The following is a 23,175-nucleotide window of genomic DNA, read 5'->3' as shown; positions in this document are numbered from 1 at the left end:
TACATGACCACTGGAAAAACCATAGCCTTGACTAGACAGCCTTTGTTGACAAAGTAATCTCTCTGCTTTTTAATATGCTGTCTAGGATGGTCATAGCTTTTGTTCCAAGGAGCAAGGGTCTTTTAATTTCATGGCAACAGTCATCATCTGCGGTGATGATGGAGCCCAAGAAAATAAAGTCTATCATTGTTTCCACTGTTTCCCCATCTATTTGCCATGAAGTGATGGGACCAGATCCCATGATCTTAGTCTGAATGTTGAGTTTTAAGCCAACTTTTTCACTCTCCTCTTTCACTCTCATCAAGAGGCTCTTTAGTTCTTCTTTGCTTTCTGCCATAAGGCATTTATCTCATATAAATCTGAATTAAAAGATCTGAATCTAAAAGCAATCATAATTTTAAAATTGAGGTGCAATTCATTTATTATAATATTTATCCTTTTAAAGTATACAATTCAGTGGTATACACTGTAAATATTTTGACTACAGATATCTCTTACTCTGAAACTCAATTCCACTTCCCAATTATATGTTCTTTGCTAATAGTCAGTGTCTATATTTCACATCTGTTTCATTCATTGCAAAACAGTAAAGCAAAGTACAGGTTAAGAGAAGGCAGTTTTCAGGGGCTTCCAATTCTCCAGGCAAATTGGGATTTCCAGGCAACAGGATCCTAGAAAGTGTAACTGTCATCTACACATTGGTTTCTCTTTTGTTTGAATCATAAAAACTTGCTAGCTTACATATATCAATATATTCCAAGCAGACCTAGGTTCTAGGGGTTCAGTTCAGTTCAGTTCAGTCACTCAGTCATGTCTGACTCTTTTACCCCATGAATCGCAGCACGCCAGGCTTCCCTGTCCATCACAAACTTCCGGAGTCTACTCAAACCCATATCCATTGAGTTGGTGATGCCATCCAATCATATCATCCTCTGTTGTCCCCTTCTCCTCCTGTCCCCAACCCTCCCAGCATCAGGGTCTATTCCAGTGAGTCAACTCTTCGCATGAGGTGGCCAAAGTACTGGAGTTTCAGCTTCAGCATCAGTCCTTCCAATGAACACCCAGGACTGATCTCCTTTAGGGTGGACTGGTTGGATCTCCTTGCAGTCCAAGTGACTCTCAAGAGTCTTCTCCAACACCACAGTCCAAAAGCATCAATTCTTCGTCACTTAGCTGTCCTCACAGTCCAACTCTCACATCCATACATGACCACTGGAAAAACCATAGCCTTGACCAGATGGACCTTTGTTGACAAAGTAATGTCACTGCTTTCCAATATGCTGTCTAGGTTGGTCATAACTTTCCTTCCAAGGAGTAAGTGTCTTTTAATTTCATGACTGCAATCACCATCTGCAGTGATTTTGGAGCCCAATAAAATATAGTGTGACACTGTTTCCACTGTTTCCCCATCTATTTGCCATGAAGTGATGGGACCAGATGCCATGATCTTCGTTTTCTGAATGTTGACCTTTAAGTCAACTTTTTCACTCTCCTCCTTCACTTTCATCAAGAGGCTTTTTAGTTCCTCTTCACTTTCTGCCATAAGGGTGATGTCATCTGCATATCTGAGGTTATTGATATTTCTCCTGGGAATCTTGATTCCAGCTTGTGCTTCTTTCAGCCCAGTATTTCTCATGATGTACTCTGCATATAAGTTAAATAAGCAGGGTGACAATATACAGCCGTGATGTACTCCTTTTCCTCTGTGGAACCAGTGTTCCATGTCCAGTTCTAACTGTTGCTTCCTGATCTGCGTAGAAATTTCTCACGAAGCAGGCTAGGTGGTTTGGTAGTCCCATCTCTTTCAGAATTTTCCACAGTTTATTATAATACAATGAACTGTGTGATCCACATAGTCAAAGGCTTTGGCATGGTTAAAGAACTTTGCATTGATCACTGAGGAAGGCTTTTTTTTTTAATCTCTCCTTGCTATTCTTTGGAACTCTGCATTCAGATGGGAGTATCTTTCCTTTTCTCCTTTGCTTTTCGCTTCTCTTCTTTTCACAGCTATTTGTAAGGCCTCTTCCGACAGCCATTTTGCTTTTTTGCATTTCTTTTCCATGGGGATGGTCTTAATCCCTGTCTCCTGTACAATGTCATGAACTTCCATCCATAGTTCATCATGCACTCTGTCTATCAGATCTAGCCCCTTAAACCTATTTCTTACTTCCACTGTATAGTCATAGGGATTTGATTTAGGTCACACTTGAATGATCTAGTGGTTTTCCCTACTTTCTTCAATTTAAGTCTGATTTTGGCAATAAGGAGTCCATGATCTGAGCCACAGTCAGCTCCCGGTCTTGTTTTTGCTAACTGTATAGAGCTTCTGCATCTTTGGCTGCAAAGAATATAATCAATCTGATTTCGGTGTTGACCATCTGGTGATGTCCATGTGTAGAGTCTTCTCTTGTGTTGTTGAAAGAGGGTGTTTGCTATGACCAGTGTGTTCTCTTGGCAAAACTCTATTACCCTTTGCCCTGCTTCATTCTGTACTCCAAGGCCAAATTTGCCTGTTACTGCAGCTGTTTCCTGACTTCCTACTTTTGCATTCCAATTCCCTATAATGAATAGGACATCTTTTTTGGGTGTTAGTTCTAAAAGGTCTTGTAGGTCTTCATAGCAAAGTTCAACTTCAGCTTCTTCAGTGTTACTGGTTGGGGCATACGCTTGGATTACTGTGATATTGAACGGTTTGCCTTGGAAACGAACAGAGATCATTCTGTCATTTTTGAGATTGCATCCAAGTACTCCATTTTGAGCTCTTTTGTTGACCATGATGGCTACTCCATTTCTTCTAAGGGATTTCTGCCCACAGTAGTAGATATAAGGGACATCTGAGTTAAATTCACCCATTCTAGTCCATCTCGATTCACTGATTCCTAGAATGCTGATGTTCTAGACATTCTAGGGGTATGAACATACATAAGACGAAGTTTCTGTCTTCAATGAACATTTAGTACGCAATGTGAACAAATATGCAGAACAGAGCCATATTAGGATGTAGTTTTAAAAATGTTTTGATCAAGATACATAGAAATATGGTTCAACTGCAATCCCATATACAAAAATATAATTATGCACATATGCATGTGTGTGCTAAGTTGTGTCAGTCATGTTTGACTCTGTGCAACCTTATGGCCAGCAGCCTGCCAGGCTCCTCTCCGGGGGATTTCCTAGGAAAGTATACTGGAGCGGGTTGCCATTTCCTACTCCAGGGGATCTTCCTGACCCAGGGATCGAACCCATGTATCTTGCATCTACCTGCACTGATAAGCAAGTTCTTTATCACTAGCACCACTTGGGATGCCCATATTCATATATATCTATATCTATATCTATATACACACACACACACATATTGGAAATGATACTTAACTTCCATTATATATTTTCTATTCTATTCCATTCTACTCCATAAAATGTTAAGACCCCAAAAATGATTTCATATATTCTCTGGAAGAATACACTATACAGTGTTCTAAGTCTAATCCTCACAACATTCCTAGGTAATAGATACTATTATTATCCCTATTTTAAAGAAGAGAAAACTGAGAAACAGAGAGGTCAAGACATTTATCCAGTTTTTCAGTGAGAAAATCAGAGCTGTGATCAAAAAAAGAAGCAGTCTGGCTGTAGAACTTTATAATAAAGAAGAAAAAGAGGTTAAGTATTTAAGTTACCAAGACTTGAGGGAGAACTAAATGACCCTCACTGCTGATTACACACAAGGGGTGAGCAAAAGGAAATAGTTAAGTAAGACTACTGCCTGGGCTCATTCACCCAACAAATGAATGAATGTTTCCCAGCTGGTGCCATTCTCCTAGAGAGAGACAAGAGGTGGAGCAGATTCTGGAGGAATTAAAATTACTGAAAGTCTTCAGTGAGAATGCAAATACTCAGCAGGAATTAGGAAAATGGCAGGATTGAATGTACTTATCCTTTTTCTTTTTCCTTATATTGATCAAGTCAGAGAACTGGGAATACTTGAAGGGTCTTTTAAAATTTAGTGCCACAATATTAACATCAGTTTCAGCTATAAGCATGCAACATAATTTTACTTTGGAATGAATTATTTTTAGAATGCTATCAAAATGGGAATGGGATGCTAGGGACCATCAAAGCAAAGCAAAATTTTAATAGGAAGATAAGGAAAAGAAACTCTTTAAGTCTCAATCACCATCAGCTTCCAGGTAGAGTGGCAACTCCCAGCCCTCTACATGGTCTCAGGATGTGCTCCGTTTCTCAGTCGTGTCCAACTCTTTGCGACCAGATGGACTGTAGCCCACCAGGCTCCTCTGTCTATGGAATTTTCCAGGCAAGTATACTGGAGTGGGTTGCCATTTCCTACTCTAGAGGGTCTTCCTGACCCAGGGACAGAACCCACATCTCCTGTGACCCTACACTGGCAGGTGGATTCTTTACCACTGTGCCAGTCTTACTGAATCCATTTCAGTTTTACCCTTCTCCAACCCAGTCTTCATACAGCAGGTAGAATAATCTCTTAAAGCAAGTACGATTATATCATTTCCTTGTTTCACTGCTGCCTATTCATTGCTTTTAAAGTTCAAAATATTTAATAAGGTCCCATGGTTTGACCCTAGCTTACTTCTCTAGCCACACTTACTCTCTATCATGCACTCACATTGTTCATTTTACAGTCCCTTCAGTAATATAGCAGTCTCTTTCCTGCGGAAGATCTTTAAATATTCTGTTCTCACTACTACAAATTCTCCCTCTTCCTCCACCACCCCTGCCTCTTTGCTGAGCTGCCAGTCACTACTCCAGATTCTGACTTAAATTCACATACTCAGGTAGTCTTTCAAGATGTTCTAGACTAGATATGAACATATCACTCTTAGAACATATTGTACTCGTATTTCTCTTAATACATACTATATTCATTCTAAGACATAATCACAATTGTATTTAAATTACAAATAGTGGAATTATTTGTGTGCTATCTCTTTTGCTTCACCATAATGGACAGAGGGGCCAGTCAGGCTACAATCCATGGAGTCAGAAAAAGTCAGACATGACTTAACAACTAAACAGCAACAAAACTCTGTGAAGGCACAGACTATATTTCCTAATCCTCTTGAAACCACTAGAACTCTCAGATTGCCTGAAAATTACTTAGTACAATGTATGTCTTACTCCAAGCTTCAGAACTGAACGTTTAGTAAACAAAAGAGTCAAGTACTTTCATCTCCTAAAACACCTTCACCTTGTAAAGATTGATATCCCTTATATAAAGGCTCTATTTAAAAGTATCCAGTGGGGCAAAATACAAGATTCTATTTTGGTAATGTTTATATTACCAAAAAGACTGAAGAGGTGACATACCATCATCAACAGTTCAAAAAGGTCTAGTCGATTTTTCCAAGTTGTCTTTTTTTTAATGCTTGTTTATATTTATAAAAATTATTCCACTTTGACAATCATAGCATAATGACCTCTTCTGGTTTGTAAGATTAATAATAACTGTGTCTCATATCTTATCCTTGCAGTCTAAATTTTAGGTAGACAGGGTTGTTTAAGTAGATCGTATATTTCTTTGACATGATTTTTACATTGGTCCTGGAGACAAAATGCCTGGGATTGAGTTTGGACTCTGCTACTGAATGTGACTAAACTGCTGTTTTATATACTTACATGTATATATAAAATGGTGTGGTAGCAAGAACCCAAGCAGTGAGCCTGAAGCTAAAACTTGCCTTTGCCAGGATATCCTGTGCAAATTTAACGAAAAATAAGAAACGTTGGCTAAGAAGGTAAATGGTAAAATTCAAGTGCTACAGAACAGACTACACAACTTGAACAGATTATATGCATAATTTAGAATAGATCACATCATATAAGTAAATACACCTGTAACTTTCCAAGTTAATGATCATAGAGCAAACTTCAAATAAAAAGATGGAAGTCAGTTACTGATACTTATTTTTTCTGAAAACAAACAAAACACTGGAAGTTCAAACAGTATTAATAACATAATGCTCTTCGAGGATATGAGAATATAGGAAAAATATTAATATCTCCTATCAAAGGTAAGATTAGACAAACGACACTACAAGTAAGGAACAGAAAAAAGACTAATATCTACACAACTTCCAAAGTGTTACCCTAAACAATTACCCATGTACGAAAGCATTAGTAACACAGTCTCAGGTAGACAAACACACAGATGTTTCCCTTCTGCATATTTATAGAAAAACTAAGATGAAATCAATTAGTAGAGAACTGAGCCTATATAAAGAACTCAAAATGGAACTTACAGTATTAGAAAAAGGCTAGTGGAATGCATTGAAATGATTAAAGTTAATTTAAGTATAGTTAACTTTAGCTATTACTGCCAAACAATGCATATGCAATCTGATAATTATCAGAGTAGTAGACATTAATGTTTAAAAGCCAAAATGATATTTTAAAAGCCAAGATCTAGGAAAAGAATAGGAAGCAAAAAAGTTCTCACTTTACATGGGGTGGTTAACCAATAAATGTTACTTTTTGCATACTTAACAATAAAAAATGTTTAAGTACTTTAATCCGAAAAAATTTCCAGTCATGAAATGGACATCTTTTTGGGTGTTAGTTCTAGAAGGTCTTGTAGGTCTTCCTAGAACTGTTCAAGTTCAGCTTCTTCAGCATTACTGGTTGGGGCATAGACTTGGATTACTGTGATATTGAATGGTTTGCCTTGGAAATGAACCGAGATCATTCTGTCGTTTCTGAGACTGCATCCAAGTATTGCATTTCGGACTGTTTTGCTGACTATGATGGCTACTCAATTTCTTCTAAGGGATTCTTGCCCACAGTAGTAGATATAATGGTCATCTGAGTTAAATTCACCCATTCCAGTCATTTTAGTTTGCTGATTCCTAAAATGTTGATGTTCACTCTTGCCATCTCCTGTTTGACCGATGCTGGTAAGTAATTCTCAAAATTCTCCAAGCCAGGCTTCAACAGTACGTGAACTGTGAACTTCCAGATGTTCAAGCTGGATGTAGAAAAGTCAGAGGAACCAGAGATCAAATTGCCAACATCCGTTGTTTCATTGGAAAAGCAAGAGTTCCAGAAAAACATCTATTTCTGCTTTATTGACTATATCAAAGCCTTTGACAGTTTGGACCACTACAAACCATGGAAAATTCTTCAAGAGATGGGAATACCAGACCACCTGACCTGCCTCTTGAGAAATCTTATGCAAGTCAGGAAGCAAGAGTTAGAACTGGACATGGAACAACAGACTAGTTCCAAATAGGGAAAAGAGTATGTCGATGCTATATATTGTCACCCTGCTTATTTAACTTATATGCAGAGTACATCATGAGAAACGCTACGCTAGATGAAGCACAAGCTGGAATCAAGATTGCTGGGAGAAATATCAATTACCTCAGATATGCAGATGATACCACCAGTATGGCAGAAAGTGAAGAAGAACTAAAAGCCTCTTGTTGAAAGCTAAAAAGGAGAATGAAAAATTGGCTTAAAGCTCAACATTCAGAAAACTAAGATCATGGCATCCAGTTGCATCACTTCATGGCAGATAGATGGGGAAACAGTGGAAACAGTGACAGACTTTATTTTCCTGGGCTCCAAAATCACTGCAGATGGTGACTGCAGCCATGAAATTAAAAGACGCTTGCGCCTTGGAAGAAAAGTTATGATCAACCTAGACAGCATATTAAAAAGCAGAGACATTACTTTGCCAACAAAAGTCCATCTAGTCAAAGCTATAGTTTTTTAGTGACATATGGATGTGAGATTTCGACTATAAAGAAAGCTGAGCACTGAAGAACTGATGGTTTTGAACTGTGGTTTTGGAGAAGACTCTTAAGAGTCCCTTGGACTTCAAGGAGATCCAACCAGTCCATCCTAAAGGAAATCAGTCCTGAATATTCATTGGAAGGACTAATGCTGAAGTTGAAACTCCAATACTTTGGTCACCCTATGCGAAGAACTGTCTCATTTGAAAAGACCCTGATGCTGGGAAAGATTGAAGGTGGGAGGAGAAGGGGACAACAGAGGATGAGATGGTTGGATACATCACTGACTCAAAGTACATGAGTTTGAGTAAACTCCAGGAATTGGCGATGGACAAGGTCCATCTGCAGCCTGGCGTGCTGCAGTCCATGGGGTTGCAAAGAGTCAGACATGACAGAGTGACTGAACTGAACTGAACTGAATCTTAAAAAATATTAACATTAGTCAGTAGGAAATTGAAAAAAAAATTTACATGTTGTCAAAATAGCTAGAGAAAAGACAAAGACAAATATATATACATTGACAATGGACAAGAGAAAATTTAAATGCTGAAGAAAATTTCAATAAAACAGAAAAATAGAAAGTATAAGACAAGATGACATAGAAAGAGTAAGCTTCTCCTGATTTAATTACCCTTTACAGAAAACATGCTCAGATTTATTTACACAAAGTACATCTGGTATTTGTTGTTTAAGGAAATACACCTAAAATAAAATAGTATAGAAAGACTTAAAATAGCAGTAATATGGATAAAGATAAGACTATATTAGAATTCTAGTAAACTAAGTTGCTGCCTATTTTTCTTTTTAATTAAGAAAAATATTAGTCAAACACAAATACTGTGACCAATGGAAAAATATATTATGCTTCTGGATTGGGATGCAGAGGAAAGATGTCAATTCTTTATTATGTATTTACTATAATTTATCAAAATGTTTTTTAAACTTGGCCAAGATATTCAAAGCTTTAAAGGTATAAAAAGCAAAAAAAAAAAAAAAAACCAAAAGTTCACAAAAGAAATAATACAAACAATATAATGCAACACTAGCAATTAAAAAGATGGAATGAAATATACAAAATTATTACTACTTAGATGGTGGTTTAACAAGTGAGTTTAATTTTTTTCTGCGTACTTTTCTATATAAGTTTACCCCAGTGAGAATATCTACTTTTACAAACTATTGAAAGTAACAGCTTGTTGTATTTTTATAATTTACTTTTTGTTGTTCTTGTTTGTTAGTCACTAAGTTATGTCTGACTCTTGGCAAGTCCTAGACTGTAGCCTGCCATGCTCCTCTGTCGAGTGGATTTTCCAGGTAAGACTACTGGAGCGGGCTGCTGTTTCCTCCTGAGGGGATCTTCCAGAGACGGGGATCGAACCTGCATCTCCTGCATTGGCAGGTGGATTCTCTACTACTGAGCAAGCAGGGAAGCACCATAACTCCTTTACCTACAGTCAAATGATGTAATCAATTATAATTTTTATTTTCTTTATACATGTCTATATTCTCTGAACTCAATATGCAGAGCACATATTAATTCTAAATTCAGAAAAAAAAGAGTTTAAAAAAAACTGTCTTCCAACATCCATCTTCCACTGTGGCAAAAGTCAGCTAACACCCAAATGCTCCAATTTTAATGTGTTTCCTCTTGTACAGTCCTCAGAGGCAGTAGGGAAAAGTTTCAGTTTTCAAACAACAAGTGATCTGACATGTCATCTTTTCTGAAAGTGCTAAAATGGGTTAGCCTAAAATTCAGCTTTCCTATGAATTGCTTAGTTTTTTTGTGAAAATGTTGGTTTCTATTTTTGACTTAGTTTAACAGAATGAAGAACTTGGGATTTTTCAGAAGCATAGGCTACTCTTTGACAACAGCAAAATAAATAAATGACAGAAAGAAATTAATTCCTCAAAATATGTGCATATTGAAATGACAAAATGTTTCCTTTTTGCATACTTTACTAAATGTTGTAATTACAGATGTATTTTTAAGAATATAATCAATTTATCTAATCTGTCCATCCTTCCAACCAACCATCCATCTATTTATCCATTATCCCCAGAAGTAATCCCTAGCCCAAATTTGTGTTTATCTTTGTTATGTACATTTTTATACTATAACTATAATTGGAGACATTTTTATATAAATAATATATAGTATCACTTGGCTACCTTACATATGTATGCAGGGATGGTGATCATTCATCTAGTCTTGTTTCTTTTAACTATTACTTTCCCTTTCTCTGTACCTCTCTCCACTATTAATTTCTTCTTTCTCAAGTTCTCTATGATTATACATACAAAAATGCATACACAAAGTCTGTAATAAGCCTATGGATATGTTTCTTTAGATATTGCTTCTTTAATTTAGATGTGATAGATTCTAAGCAGCTTATTTATTTTTTTAATATTAAAAGATACCCAAGAAAAATAAGTAAGAATCCTTTCCCCTATCTCAAAACTGCTGTCTTCCAGTTTATTACGTATAATGTTTTATACCATTATTACTTTAATTTCATTAACCCTTTTCACAGCTACTTATGTGGAGCATCTTTTCACATACTGATGTTTAGTGATTGACCCTTATATTATTAGTCTACTTTTTAAACTGAATTTGTTGTCTTACCTACTTTGAGAGAACTCTTTCTATTTGATAAATATTAGCAGGGTTCAAGAAAAGTTATCTCAGACTATGGTACCTTGGCATACTCACCATCTTTACACGGAAAGAATCTGTAAAACGGCACACGCAGGTCGTAAGACCCTCACGTGACAGATGCCCTGTGCTGTGCTGTGCTTAGTCGCGCAGTCACGTCCAACTCTTTCTGACTCCATAAACTACAGCCCGCCAGGCTCCTCTGTCCATGGGGCTTCTCCAGGCAAGAATACTGGAGTAGGTTGCCATGCACTCCTCCAGGGGATCTTCCCAACCCAGGGATCGAACCTAGGTCTCCTGCACTGCAGGCAGATTCTTTACCAGCTGAGCTACCAGGGAAGCCTGAGAGATGCCCTGCTTACAACTAAAAGTGTTCGAGATTTTAATAAGAACAGCTAATTGATTCTTGTGATGCTTATCAACCTGTCATTGACTGTATGAAATGAAGCCATCCTTGTACTCTTGAATTTAACTGTATTAGGCCATAGCCATTATTCTTTCTGTCCAACTCTTTTTGAAAGCCCATGGACTATTATTCTTTTATCTAAATTATGGGTAACTTAGATATACTAGCAATGCATTTTGAATTCTGCATTTATATACTTCAATGATGTTGGACTTTTTCTCTTTTTCTTTTTATACTATCTCTAGCAGAATTAGGCATTAAAACACTGCTGAATTCAATACAAAATGAACTTTAAGAGCTCTGCATAGTTACCATGGTCAGGACTAGCATAAATGACAATGCTCTTTCCTATTCTTTAAGAGCTAGATAACAACTGCAAACCTGGTTACTATGCATTTTCCTATATACTTTAGTTACCTTTCTAATGTATTTTGTGGCAATAACCGATTAAAGGTTTATAGCTATTGAATCAATTTTAGTAATTTATGTTTTGTTAGCAATTATTTTTTTATTCAGGTAATTATTCATTATTCATTTAATCTAGGGTTCACATGTTGCCACAGCATTGCAGTAAAATCACCTTATAATTTACCTTGTGCTTATGGTTGGTTTTCTCTCTCAGTCTTAATCATATAAATATTTTTTGCTCTCTTTTACCCTTAATCAGGCTGAAAGGGATTTTGCTATTTTCAAAGAATGATCACTTGAGATTTCTTTCTGCATTTTTTTTCTTTTCAGTATCTTTGATTCTAGATTTTCTCTGGTTGTATACTGTCACCCTGTTTATTTAACTTACATGCAGAGTACATCATGGCAAAATGCCAGGCTGGATGAAGTATAAGCTGGAATCAAGATTGCTGGGAGAAATACCAATAACCTCAGATACACAGATGACATCACCCTTAAGGCATAAAGTGAAGCGGAACTAAAGAGCCTCTTGGTGAAAGTGAAAGAGAGTGAAAAGGCTAGTTTAAAACTCGAACATTCAAAAAACTAAAATCATGGCATCTGGTCCCATCACTTCATGGCAAATAGATGGGGACACAGTAGAAACAGTGACAGACTTAATTTTCTTGGGATCCAAAATCACTGCAGATGGTGACTGCAGCCATGAAATTAAAAGGGGTTTGCTCCTGGAAGAAAAGTTATGACCAACCTAGAGAGCTTATTAAAAAGCAGAGACATTACTTTGCCAACAAAGGTCTGTCTAGTCAAAGCTATGGTTTTTCCAGTAGTCATGTAAGGATGTGAGAGCTGAACCATAAAGTTGAGCACCGAAGAATTTATGCTTTTGAACTGTGGTGTTGAAGACTCTTGAGAGTCCCTTGGACTGCAAGGAAATCAAACCAGTCCTGGGTGTTCATTGGAAGGACTGATGTTGAAGCTGAAATTCCAGTAATTTGGCCACCTGATGCGAAGAGCTGACTCATTGGAAAAGACCCTGATGCTGGGAAAGATTGAGGGCAGGAGGAGAAGGGGACGACAGAGGATGAGATGGTTGGATGGCATCACTGACTCAATGGACATGGGTTTGGGTGGACTCCGGGAGTTGGTGATGGACAGGGAGGCCTGGCGTGCTGCGGTTCATGGCGTGGCAAAGAGTCGGACATGACTGAGTGACTGAACTGAACTATAATTTAATAAAATGAGATTACTGGGTGATGAGTAAAATATACATCCCATCTCTGCCACTATTAAGTATACGTGCCTTTTAGCAAACTAATATGCGTAGCTAATAGTTTCCACATTTGTAAATTGCAAAGAGAATACAGTCTTGAGATTCCATTTAAGAAACTAGAGTGTTTGGAAGAATAAGAGACCTTGGGAATCACCACCTTTAGAAACAATAATATCTAAGAAAAACGAGGTTGTCTATGCTAGTGATATATAACGGAGACTTATATTCATTCTACAAATGTTCATATCATAATCAAGTAAACTCCTAAAAAGTTTCACAAATATGAATGCCCCAGTACAAGACTTCAAGAAAGTGCATTTTAAGTTACTTTGCTTAAAATGAAAGAATGATAAAAAAAAAAAAAATACTGTGCCATAAAAACACACCCTCATATTTTTGTTAGAAATAAAGAACCTGGGATCAAATGGGTTTCCAGGGAGTTTCCAAACACTGTGATCTTGCAAACAAAAATCTAGGTATATTTATTTACACTTTTATTGGGAGATGTAATCATACAGATCTGCAAAGAATCTGGGACTTGAGAGAAGTTGAAAAGACTATTCTAGATTTATAATCCAACTTTCTACCTTTAGCCTGTGATTAAACCGTCCCATGGCCTTACTTTAGCTACTTCACCAAAGAGACCTTTCCATTGTTAGACAGCTACAACTGGTAAAAACTCTATGTCCAGTCACAGTTTACCTAAAAAATTCTCGTCTATTTTTTTAATTTCAGTCTGTGGAGCTTAGCAGAATAGAACAACTCCCCATTACAGAAAAAAGCCCTTTACATATTTGGAGATGACCATCTGAATTCCAAGATATTTGTCTTTTACAGCCTGATGTCTTTTAAACAACATAACAACATAACTCATTAATTCAAATATTTTTCTCTAGAGGAAAATGCTTTAACGACTTACAAAGACAATAACCTTAAAGTTTTTTAAAGTTCTACCATAAATGCTCACTACTTTTTTTTTCATTTATTTTTATTAGTTGGAGGCTAATTACTTTACAATATTGTAGTGGTTTTTGTCATACATTGACATGATTGACAGAGGGATAGAAAGCTCTAAATTTATTGCCGAAAGATTTCAAAGAAAATTGCATTACGTTGATGTATGTGACCTCATGAATTCTACAGAATTTTTACATACTTATTACTCCACTGAATTCTTAGAAACTGTAAATAAAATATTTTTTAAATGTTTTAAAAGTATGGGTTATCTGGCAAAATACTATTGAAGGATGGATTTCAACACATCTTCAAATACCTGCCAAAAATAATTTTTTGTGTTTATACTTATTTACAAAGGATAAATGCAGCAATATTTTTAAGTGGTTCTAAAAGTATCATTTACATCAATGCTTTTTGGATAAAAACGGAGGAAATATTTCATTAAGTATAACATCATACAAGGGAGAACAAATTCCAAATGGTAAACCAAGATCCATAAAACAGCAACAAAATTAAACGTCTATACAAGACTATTACTCACGGGTACAATTCTGAAAGCTGTTCGGCTATTGCATGTGCTGTAGGGTCCCTGTCTAATGCATACAGAGTGATATCTGGCTCCTTCTGTAGAATGGCTCTTGTGTGTCCTCCTGAGCCAAATGTCATATCTAGAAAAACCTAGCCAACACAGGAAGAGAAAATTACCACTTAGTATGAACAAAATTTATTCTTGCCAACTTACCTTATTTCTAGACTCACATGATGCTTTTCAGAGCTGATAGCAAACAGAAAAACAATTATACTATTATTAATATATTTATTTTTGCCTAGAGTTCAATTTATTTTACATGAAGTTTGGATCAATTATGAGTGATCAATCCAAAAGAATTTGTCAGAGTATCAACAAAATAATAATTTTTGTCATAGGCTTTGAATTCAGGTCTCCTGCATTGCAGGCAGATTCCTTAGTGTTTGGGCACCAGGGAAACCCCAAACCTCCAGGTAGCACCCAAGACAATTCTGAAGCAAAAGATTTACCAGGACAACAGGACACAATATACAGGGGTACATAAGTTTAAATGCTTGGATCATTCAAGATACACAATGAAGTTAACTGGATCTGAATCTATTTCTTAGCTATTTTATTTAGCTGTAGTAAGAAAAAGCCAGCTGAGAGTTGGGCAAGAAACTAGAAATTAGACCAAGACCACGATGGAAAAGAATATTTAAAAAAATTATAAATATTTCTATATAGATAGATAGATAGATGATGTGTGTGTGTGTGTGTGTGTGTGTGTGTGTGTGTGTAAAACTGAGTCACTTTGGTGTATAACAGATTAGAATAACACTGTAAATCAACTATACTTCAATTAAAAAACAAAAAGGCCAGATGGGAAGAAATCAAGCCTGGAGAATAAGAAATAAATATGTGAACAAGGTAGTAGAATTGTAGTTAATTTGGAAGCCAAGATACTCTCAACATACCCTCTGAAAGTTATGCTCTTCAGTTTAATGCACTCTCTCAATTTCAGTGGTATGATGAAAATAAAAACAATTATTCTAATAATACTGAATATTATGACAACATTCACTAGAAGTCAAACTGTTAAAAATGCTTAAATATAAAACTTTTTTAGAAGTTCATGTGTACATTGCACAAAAGAAAATCCTGTAATGGATTTGAAAATTTCTCTGTTCTGAATGTTATAACTTTTTCAAAGGAGAGTGGTCAGAGACAAGGCACAATTATGGTTTGATTTTTTTTTTTTTTTTGGCTATAGGCTACCTTGCTGAGTCCTGTGTTCCAATCACGTCCTCAGAAAACTTAGCCTACTATTCAAAGAATAATATGGAGGAAATCTTCTGATGGAAATTGAGAAGAGGGGGTATATAAAGTATTATATAAGATGTAAATGTGATGAAAAGGTATAGGCACTGCTTTTTAACATAAAATTTTTAGGATAACTTAACCTTGCACTTCTATAACTGTCAGCATGAAAGGTATAGCTACATATATTTTCACCTTTTTAAATAGTAACTTTAAAACAATACTTGAAGCCTTATTATTTTTATGGATGTTAACAGTACATACTTAAATCTCAAGATTGAATAATTTCCTCTCCCAGACTGTATACTTATTTTATACCACTATGAAAAAGTAAAAATCTTCCACCGTAGTTCATCTCACTGTTAAAACTGCTAGCAGTTTAGGATGATTTAAACAGAGAAATTTTCTAGGCCTGGAAAAGCTATATATGTGAACAAGGTAGTTGAACTGTAGTCATACTCTCTTGTTAAACCCTAATATCAAATCTTATATAACTCTAGATTTAAACTGAGTATATAAAATTAAATAATTTGATATGATTGCCTTCTCTCAAGCCAGGAAAGTCCCAACCAATATTTAAAAAGAAAAATTCTCATTATTAAAAAATATTCTGGAAAATGTGAAAGAGATGATCATAATTTACATGATTATTTTTTAATCTATCATGATTATGCCCTTGGTGATATACTGACAATCAAGGAAGTTTTCATAGAAAAAAACATAATCTACTATTACCAGTCAAGTGTAACACAAAGGATGAAATGGGAGACAAATGGGATTTATGAAATGAGAACTGAACCCTACCATATGTCTTGGGTTAATAGGTGAGTGGAGCCATCAAATTTCATTTTAAAAATTCTAATACACAATGCCCATCAAAAATAAGTGACATCTAGGCCTTGTGAGTTACCCAGCACTACAACTGAAAAAGGAGCCAATTAGTTTTTCCTTTCTCTTGGGTCATTAACATGACATATGATTACATTTTTTAATTTGTACAATTTGATAATAAAATAAGGAAACTGCACAATTTTTCTTTGCTTAACAAATGCACAAGAACAACAAATCTGAACGTTTCAAAATAATCTTTTTATGAATCTCAACTATACATATTTGCAAATGTTTATTTTATGCTACAAACATATGGAACTCTTTCTTTGAAATTTCCTGATATAATTTATCTAAAAAGCCAAACCCATATTTGATATCAAGAGTTTTTTTCTGGTAATTTCATTTTATGCCTGCATGCTGCTGCTGCTGCTAGGTCGCTTCAGTCGTGTCTGACTCTGTGGGACACCATAGAAAGCAGCCCACCAGACTCACCCATCCCTGGGATTCTCCAGGCAAGAACACTGGAATGGGTTGCCATTTCCTTCTCCAATGCATGAAAGTAAAAAGTGAAAGTGAAGTCGCTTAGTCGTGTCCGATTCTTAGCGACCCCATGGACTGCAGCCTACCAGGCTCCTCCGTCCATGGGATTTTCCAGGCAAGAGTACTGGAGCGGGGCGCCACTGCCTTCTCCGAATACCTGCATAACCCTGGCCAAATCATTTTAGCTGCCTAAGTTTCAAATTCTTCATCTAAGAAGTGGAAATAAAACATACTCTTGTTTATCTTAAAATTTATAAAGATTATCTTATTTCTTCCTTACAACCTTGAAGGTGTTAGTGTTTTCTACACACAGAAACTAAAATTACACTAAGCTGCTGCTGCTGCTGCTGCTGCTGCTGCTAAGTGGCTTCAGTCGTGTCCGACTCTGTGCAACCCCATGGATGGCAGCCCACCAGGCTCCGCTCTCCCTGGGATTCTCCAGGCAAGAACACTGGAGTGGGTTCCCATTTCCATCTCCAATGCAGGAAAGTGAAAAGTGAAAGTGAAGTCGCTCAGACTAAACTAGGAAGTGGCAAATGCAACAGCTGAATACAGGTGTATCTGGCTCTAAACCACTCTGAGTATGCATTAAATCAATAAAATCTATACACTTGCCCACTGCTTTATGGCTTTCCAAGCATTAGTGTTTTCCTATTTGGTCTAACAAAAGTCTGTAAAGGAGTATGGAAAAGTGGCATTATCCGCATTTTTACAAACAGAAAACAGGTTCAGAGAGAAAATGTCATTTGATTCAGATCATATTACTAGTAAGTGAGGGAAAGAGAATTCTAAACAAGGGCTCACCATCTCTCTTTCTGAAAGAAATAAAGAGAAAAAGGGAGGGAAGGAACAAAACAAAAAATAAGAAAAAAAATAAGTGTATGGTATAAGAATCATGCCCTATATGGCTTTATAAAAAGTATACAAGAAAAATTTACTGTTTTATAGATGACTCATTCCCACTGGAACTTAGGCTCTTGAAAATCCATCTTTATGCATCTCTCTTTCTTTCCCCCTCCCGCACTTCCTCCCTCCTTCTCTCTCTCTCTCTCCCCCTCTCTGTTCCTCTTCTCCTGTTTCAAGCAGACACCTAGGTATCTAGAGCTTTAGAATATATGTTCTTCCTACACACAAAAAAAGGAAAAAACTTTCTACAACCACTTTTATATCTTTTAGTTACCAAAAAACCCACAAATTTCAGAAAGATAGAAAGCTAGTTACACACTGGGTAGGTATCTTTAAGAAAAAGAAAGAGATTTCTTTGAAATTGAATAGAAGAGAGATGGAAAAGATGAACAAATTCCAGAGAGGTGCAGGACCAATGAAGTGACTGACAGGTGGTAAGATCTCAGAGTTGCTAGTTAGATGCCAGAACGAAGGGGATGGATCCTCGGTCATGGGGTTCCCCGTGCTGCTTCTTTGCTGTGGCATAGAAGAAGCAGAACCAACCACTGGCCCCAGAAGGTCTACACAGGTTAAAACAAAAGGCATCTCAGGGGAAATGAAATGTGATATGAGGTGAGTAAGATGATGCAGGGCTTTGGCATAGCTCTGGATGGTGTGTGGAGTCTGGAGGATAAATGAAATTGATAGCTTTATAGATAGGGAGACCGAGGATCAGAATTGAAATGAAGGTGATTTAAAAAAAATAAAAAACTAGCTTTTGCAGAACAGGATGCATAACTACAATTCTTCGATTTGCCTCCAATTTAATATGGTACTATCAGTGCACAGTAGAAGGTGTGTAGTATATATTTAATGATGTGATGTGAAAAAAAGAGCTAAGTCTCCCAATGTAACTATGAAGACAGCAATACTCATTTGTGTATATGAATTCAGAAATACTCTTCAAGATTTAAGACTCATTATGATAGTATGACATAAAAGTCACAAGATGCCCAACTTTTAAGCCATTTAAAATCTATGTATTCCTAATATTAGCAATAGACTCATTAATAACAGAATTTCTTCAGAATATTAATAATGATAAATAGTTATACAACTCTATAACATGCTTTTATTTACTGATCAATCTCCTGTGAAACAAGAAAATGAAGACTTCTTAGTTTGGGTTAGCTCTTTTGATCAAATACAACTCAATGAGATTTTATCCCCATGGTCTGCTAAATATCACAGAAAAGATTAGATTTCACGTTTCACCACAATGAGTCACACTTGGCTAGCTGACCAGTAACTGTGGGTCTGGTACGGACGTGGCACAAACCCCGCATTTCAGAGCTCAGAGGGCCACCCTCGGTGTTCAGCTGCTCAGTCGTGCCCGCTCTGCGGCTCTGTGGACTGCAGCACCCCGGGCCTCCCTCTCCTTCACCATCACCCAGAGCTGGCTCAGATGCACATCCATCCAGTCGGTGATGCCATCCATCCATCTCGTCCTCTGTTGTCCCCTTCTCCTCCTGCCCTCAATCTTTCCCAGCATCAGGGTCTTTTCTAATGAGTTGACTCTGCATCAGATGGCCAGAGTGTTGGAGCTTCAGCTTCAGCATCAGTCCTTCCAATGAATATTCAGGACTGATTCAGAGGGATATAACAAACTATTTATTCCACCCCCTCATTTTACTTATGAAGAGACCAAGGCCTAAAGAAGGTAGCTGGTAGCTAGTTGAGGGCAAAGTTAATACTAAAAAGCAGATCCTGTGCTCCTTCCACTTCATCTCATAATACTCCCCCATTGAAATTACATAATCACATTGTAATAAAAACAATTCCTCATTGAAAAAGCATTTTCCTAATACAAAGATATATGCAAGTGGGAACTCTGGACAACGAGCCTCCAACACAGTTAAAAACAATTACTGTTCTACTATTTTAATTTTCTTAAGACTTTATGATGATAAGTATGTTGAACTAAATTCCAAAGACAATTATGGTTTATATGCGGCCTGAAAAAAAATGTCTGGCCATTATGTACAAGAGCAACTAATGAAGACTCACTTCTTGAGATGTTACAGTTTTCACATGGATCTTGAAACTGAAAACAAAAAATTAAAACACCTAAAATCATAAACTCACAGGTGATTAAAGCTAGAAGGACCTTTAGAGATAATCCAAATTTATCATCATTATATACCACTCTGTCTTTACAGATTATATCTATATCCCTTTTATATAATATCTCTCAAATGTGATATCCTTTAAGACAGCTAAGGCTACTCTCTGAAGGGGTGAGACTGACAGAAATCACGGGATTTGCCCCAGAATACTCTCCATGGACTAGATACTTAAATGATTCTTTTTTTCCAGTATAAGACTTCTAATCCTTGACATTTTCACACTGGAACAACAATGTTAAAATTGGACAGGAAAACGTTTTTAGCCATTAACAGTACGAGGGCAGATCTTCCAATTTCATTTTTCTAATGTTGATTAGTCATTTCCAATCTGTGCAAGATTTTTAATAGTAAGTTCTCATCTGAATTTGGAAACAATATGGCCTGATTTCACTTTAAAATTTCTTCCTATGAATATTTTCTTTTCTGGCAATTACTCATTTTTAATTTTTCGAATTAAAATGTTTTTGAAAGAATGTTAGTTAAATTTCACCTACTTGTAACTAGTTTCATTTGAAATACTGAAATGTCTCAGGAATATACTTAACTTTCTAGAGTTTTTTCAGGAGGTTATTAAATTAAAATGCATGGCATTAATTAATAATCTGTGTATTTATGGAACATCCAATATAGATAAAGCCATAGAAGGTAATACGAAGATAAGTTAGGAGACTTCCAGTTTGGTGAGACTTTAGACATGCTTACAAATAACAATTAGTAAAAAGAAATCAACAATATAAGAAAGATATATATAATATTTTACAAAGAGCAAAAATAAATATTAATTTTAATCAGAAATTAGATGAATGAAAGTGTAGTAGGTTACAGTTCAGCGGGGCCTTGAGGCTGGGCAGAAGTCAGAGCTTACCCTTTCTTCTCATGTTCCATATTCTCCAAATCTAATCAGTTATCAAGTTCAGTTGATTTTATCATACAAATGTATCTTAAATCTTTCTATTTCCATCATCAATTAAAAGCACCCAAACTTCTTTGCTTTATTAATCCAATAACCTCAAAACTCATTCCATACCTCTAATTTCACTTCTAATTCTTCTTACTACACTGTTAACAGGATATCCCTTCTAAAATAAAATAGCAGCATGTGGCATTCCTACTTAAACCCTCTCACAGGCTCTACCAAAAGTCCATGATACAGTCCAAACTTCCAGGCAAAATGGACAATGTTCTTCATATTCTGGCCTCTTCGTTTCTTGCCAACATTATCTCTCACTACACCCAGACACGAATTTTACAATGTATTCTACAGCCATACAGAAGTATGTGCAATAACCAAATATGCCAAGCTGTCTCATGCCTTCTCTATCATTTATCTTGTTTCATCTCTCTCAAACTTTATTCTCAAATAATTTTGAGAACATTAATATGTCCATAGCTCTATTCCAAAAGTTAGAAATACAACAGTAGGCCTAAATAGACATGGATCCTGCCCTCATGTAGTTTTCAGCCTGGCCGCCTGAGTATCTCCAATATAGTATCTTATTATTATTATTATTATTATTATTATTATTATTTTTTAGAATAACCTCTGAAAGTGTCCTAAACATTTGTTTCCCTGGTGCCAAACAATAAATAACACACAGAATGTAATCCATAAATACCTGCTGGATAAATAAAAACAAAGAGAATTAGAATTTTAAAAAGGTATAGACATAGGAAAGAAAATGTCTGGTATAAGGAGAGCATGTTTGTCTAGACTCCAGGATTTATTAGAAGAAGAGAGTAGAAAGGAGAAAAAGGGAAAAAAGAGAAATGGGGAAAAAAAAAAGAAACTTTCATGTATGCTCCAGATACTGGGTTAGTTTTGCAGCATGTCGCCTGTCTTACTGCTCGTAGGAGCAGTGTAAGATAGACAGACTAGAGATCATGCAGGAAAGGCAGTATGAGAGCCAACTGCAGCAGCCCTAAAAGGCCAGGGTAAGTCATTCCTACCGTATTTGCTAGACACTGGACAGCTTTGAGGGCTTCTTTTTTTATATACAAAAAATAAGTTTGACTGCCAACAGTATGAGAGGGATGGTGTGAGAATACAGCAATGACCTGAGGTGGAGCACTCAGCTAAGAGGACACAAAAGCCTGAAATGGCGACAGGAATGGAGATTAATAACAAATGTATGCATGTTTATTTCATACTTAATTTATGCAAAATGTTGTGCTAAATATTTTATCTGTAGTTTTCAAACATTTTATATGTAGGCATAAATACACAAACACATTTAGTTAATTGAATACAATTTTCAAAACCACACTCTGAGTCAAGTCACTATTATTATTACTATTTTACAGAGGAGAAAGGGGAAATTTATAGAGAGGGTTAGGCAAGCTGTCTGAGGCACAGCTAATGAATGGTGAAACCTGATTTCAAAAACAGTTCTGTCTCCTGAACATGTACTACTAATTAGTTGCTTTTTTACAGAGGTAAGACAGTAATTATTATAGATGTGGTGAGTGAAGAAGTAAGAAGAATTGTTTAAAGGATCACAAAGCATGCTATCTACGTAACTAAGAGGTAACTGACACCACTTATTTTGCAATTATGTTAATTATGCCACACACTTTAAAAAGTTGATCTCATATAATTCTTACCACAGCCTGCACAGTAGGTAAGATAATTCTACTTTATGGATGAGTGTATCAGAGTCATTTACTTAAGAAAACATGAATTACTGGTATAATTAGAGACAGAGGCAGAAACAGGCTTTCCTTTCCCTTACTTCTGCGCTGCCCTCCATGCCCTGCCACCTCCCAGTTAGGATCAGAAGGGCCAAGTATCAACTTCTTACTCCAGAAGACAGAAAACTAAATATATGTGAGGATACACGCAGCTTTAGAGGGAGAACAAAGAGGTTTAAGAATTTCAAACAGGAGTAGAATAAGTCTTTGTAGTAAACTTGAAACAGTGAAGTGAGGAATAATGCTGAACAAAGATTCTGAAGAGAGTTTAAAACACACACACATACTCAAGTGTAATAGGCCCAATGATAATAGCAGTAATACATAGAGGAAGCAAGAACTTTGGTTCCTAAAAGTGCTTGAAGAACATTAAGTCCTAATTGTATTTTTAAAAGCTCATCCTAATAAAACACACACACACACACACATATCTATATATGAGTAAGAAAAATTATTTTCATTATATATATTACACTATATATTACACTATGAGCCTTTGGAAACACTGTGCCCCAAATATAATGTACCTGACATACATTTACCAAACGGAACAGAGGAGAGCTCTTTGATGTAGCTAGTGAGAAAAATGTTGAGATGAGCTAGTTATTTGGATATATGACATAACAGATATTCTGACAAAAAAAAAACCAAAACCCTAGAAAGTAATCTGGTTTATAATGTCACTGAGATGTTTGTAATTGCTGAGGCAAGCTATTATTCCACCATTGTGCACTTAAATCACTCAGACTCTCAGAGA

At 36.2% G+C, this 23,175-nt stretch overlaps 1 protein-coding gene across 8 annotated transcripts in view; it reads right to left on the bottom strand.

The window, feature by feature from the left end:
- METTL15 (methyltransferase 15, mitochondrial 12S rRNA N4-cytidine) overlaps positions 1–23,175 on the bottom strand; it is a 206,712-nt gene that overhangs the window by 90,718 nt on the left and 92,819 nt on the right. For all 8 annotated transcript variants that reach the window (XM_070472972.1, XM_070472971.1, XM_070472975.1 and 5 more), the window contains one exon: positions 14,002–14,138. In XM_070472972.1, coding sequence (XP_070329073.1) covers positions 14,002–14,138 — 137 coding nt within the window. The remainder of the gene's footprint in view (positions 1–14,001; positions 14,139–23,175) is intronic.

The sequence above is a fragment of the Odocoileus virginianus genome, chromosome 10 (assembly GCF_023699985.2).
Source record: "Odocoileus virginianus isolate 20LAN1187 ecotype Illinois chromosome 10, Ovbor_1.2, whole genome shotgun sequence".
Classification (NCBI taxonomy): Eukaryota; Metazoa; Chordata; class Mammalia; order Artiodactyla; family Cervidae; genus Odocoileus; species Odocoileus virginianus.
Note: the sequence above shows the minus strand (reverse complement) of the source record. Positions and strands in the feature narration are given on the sequence as shown.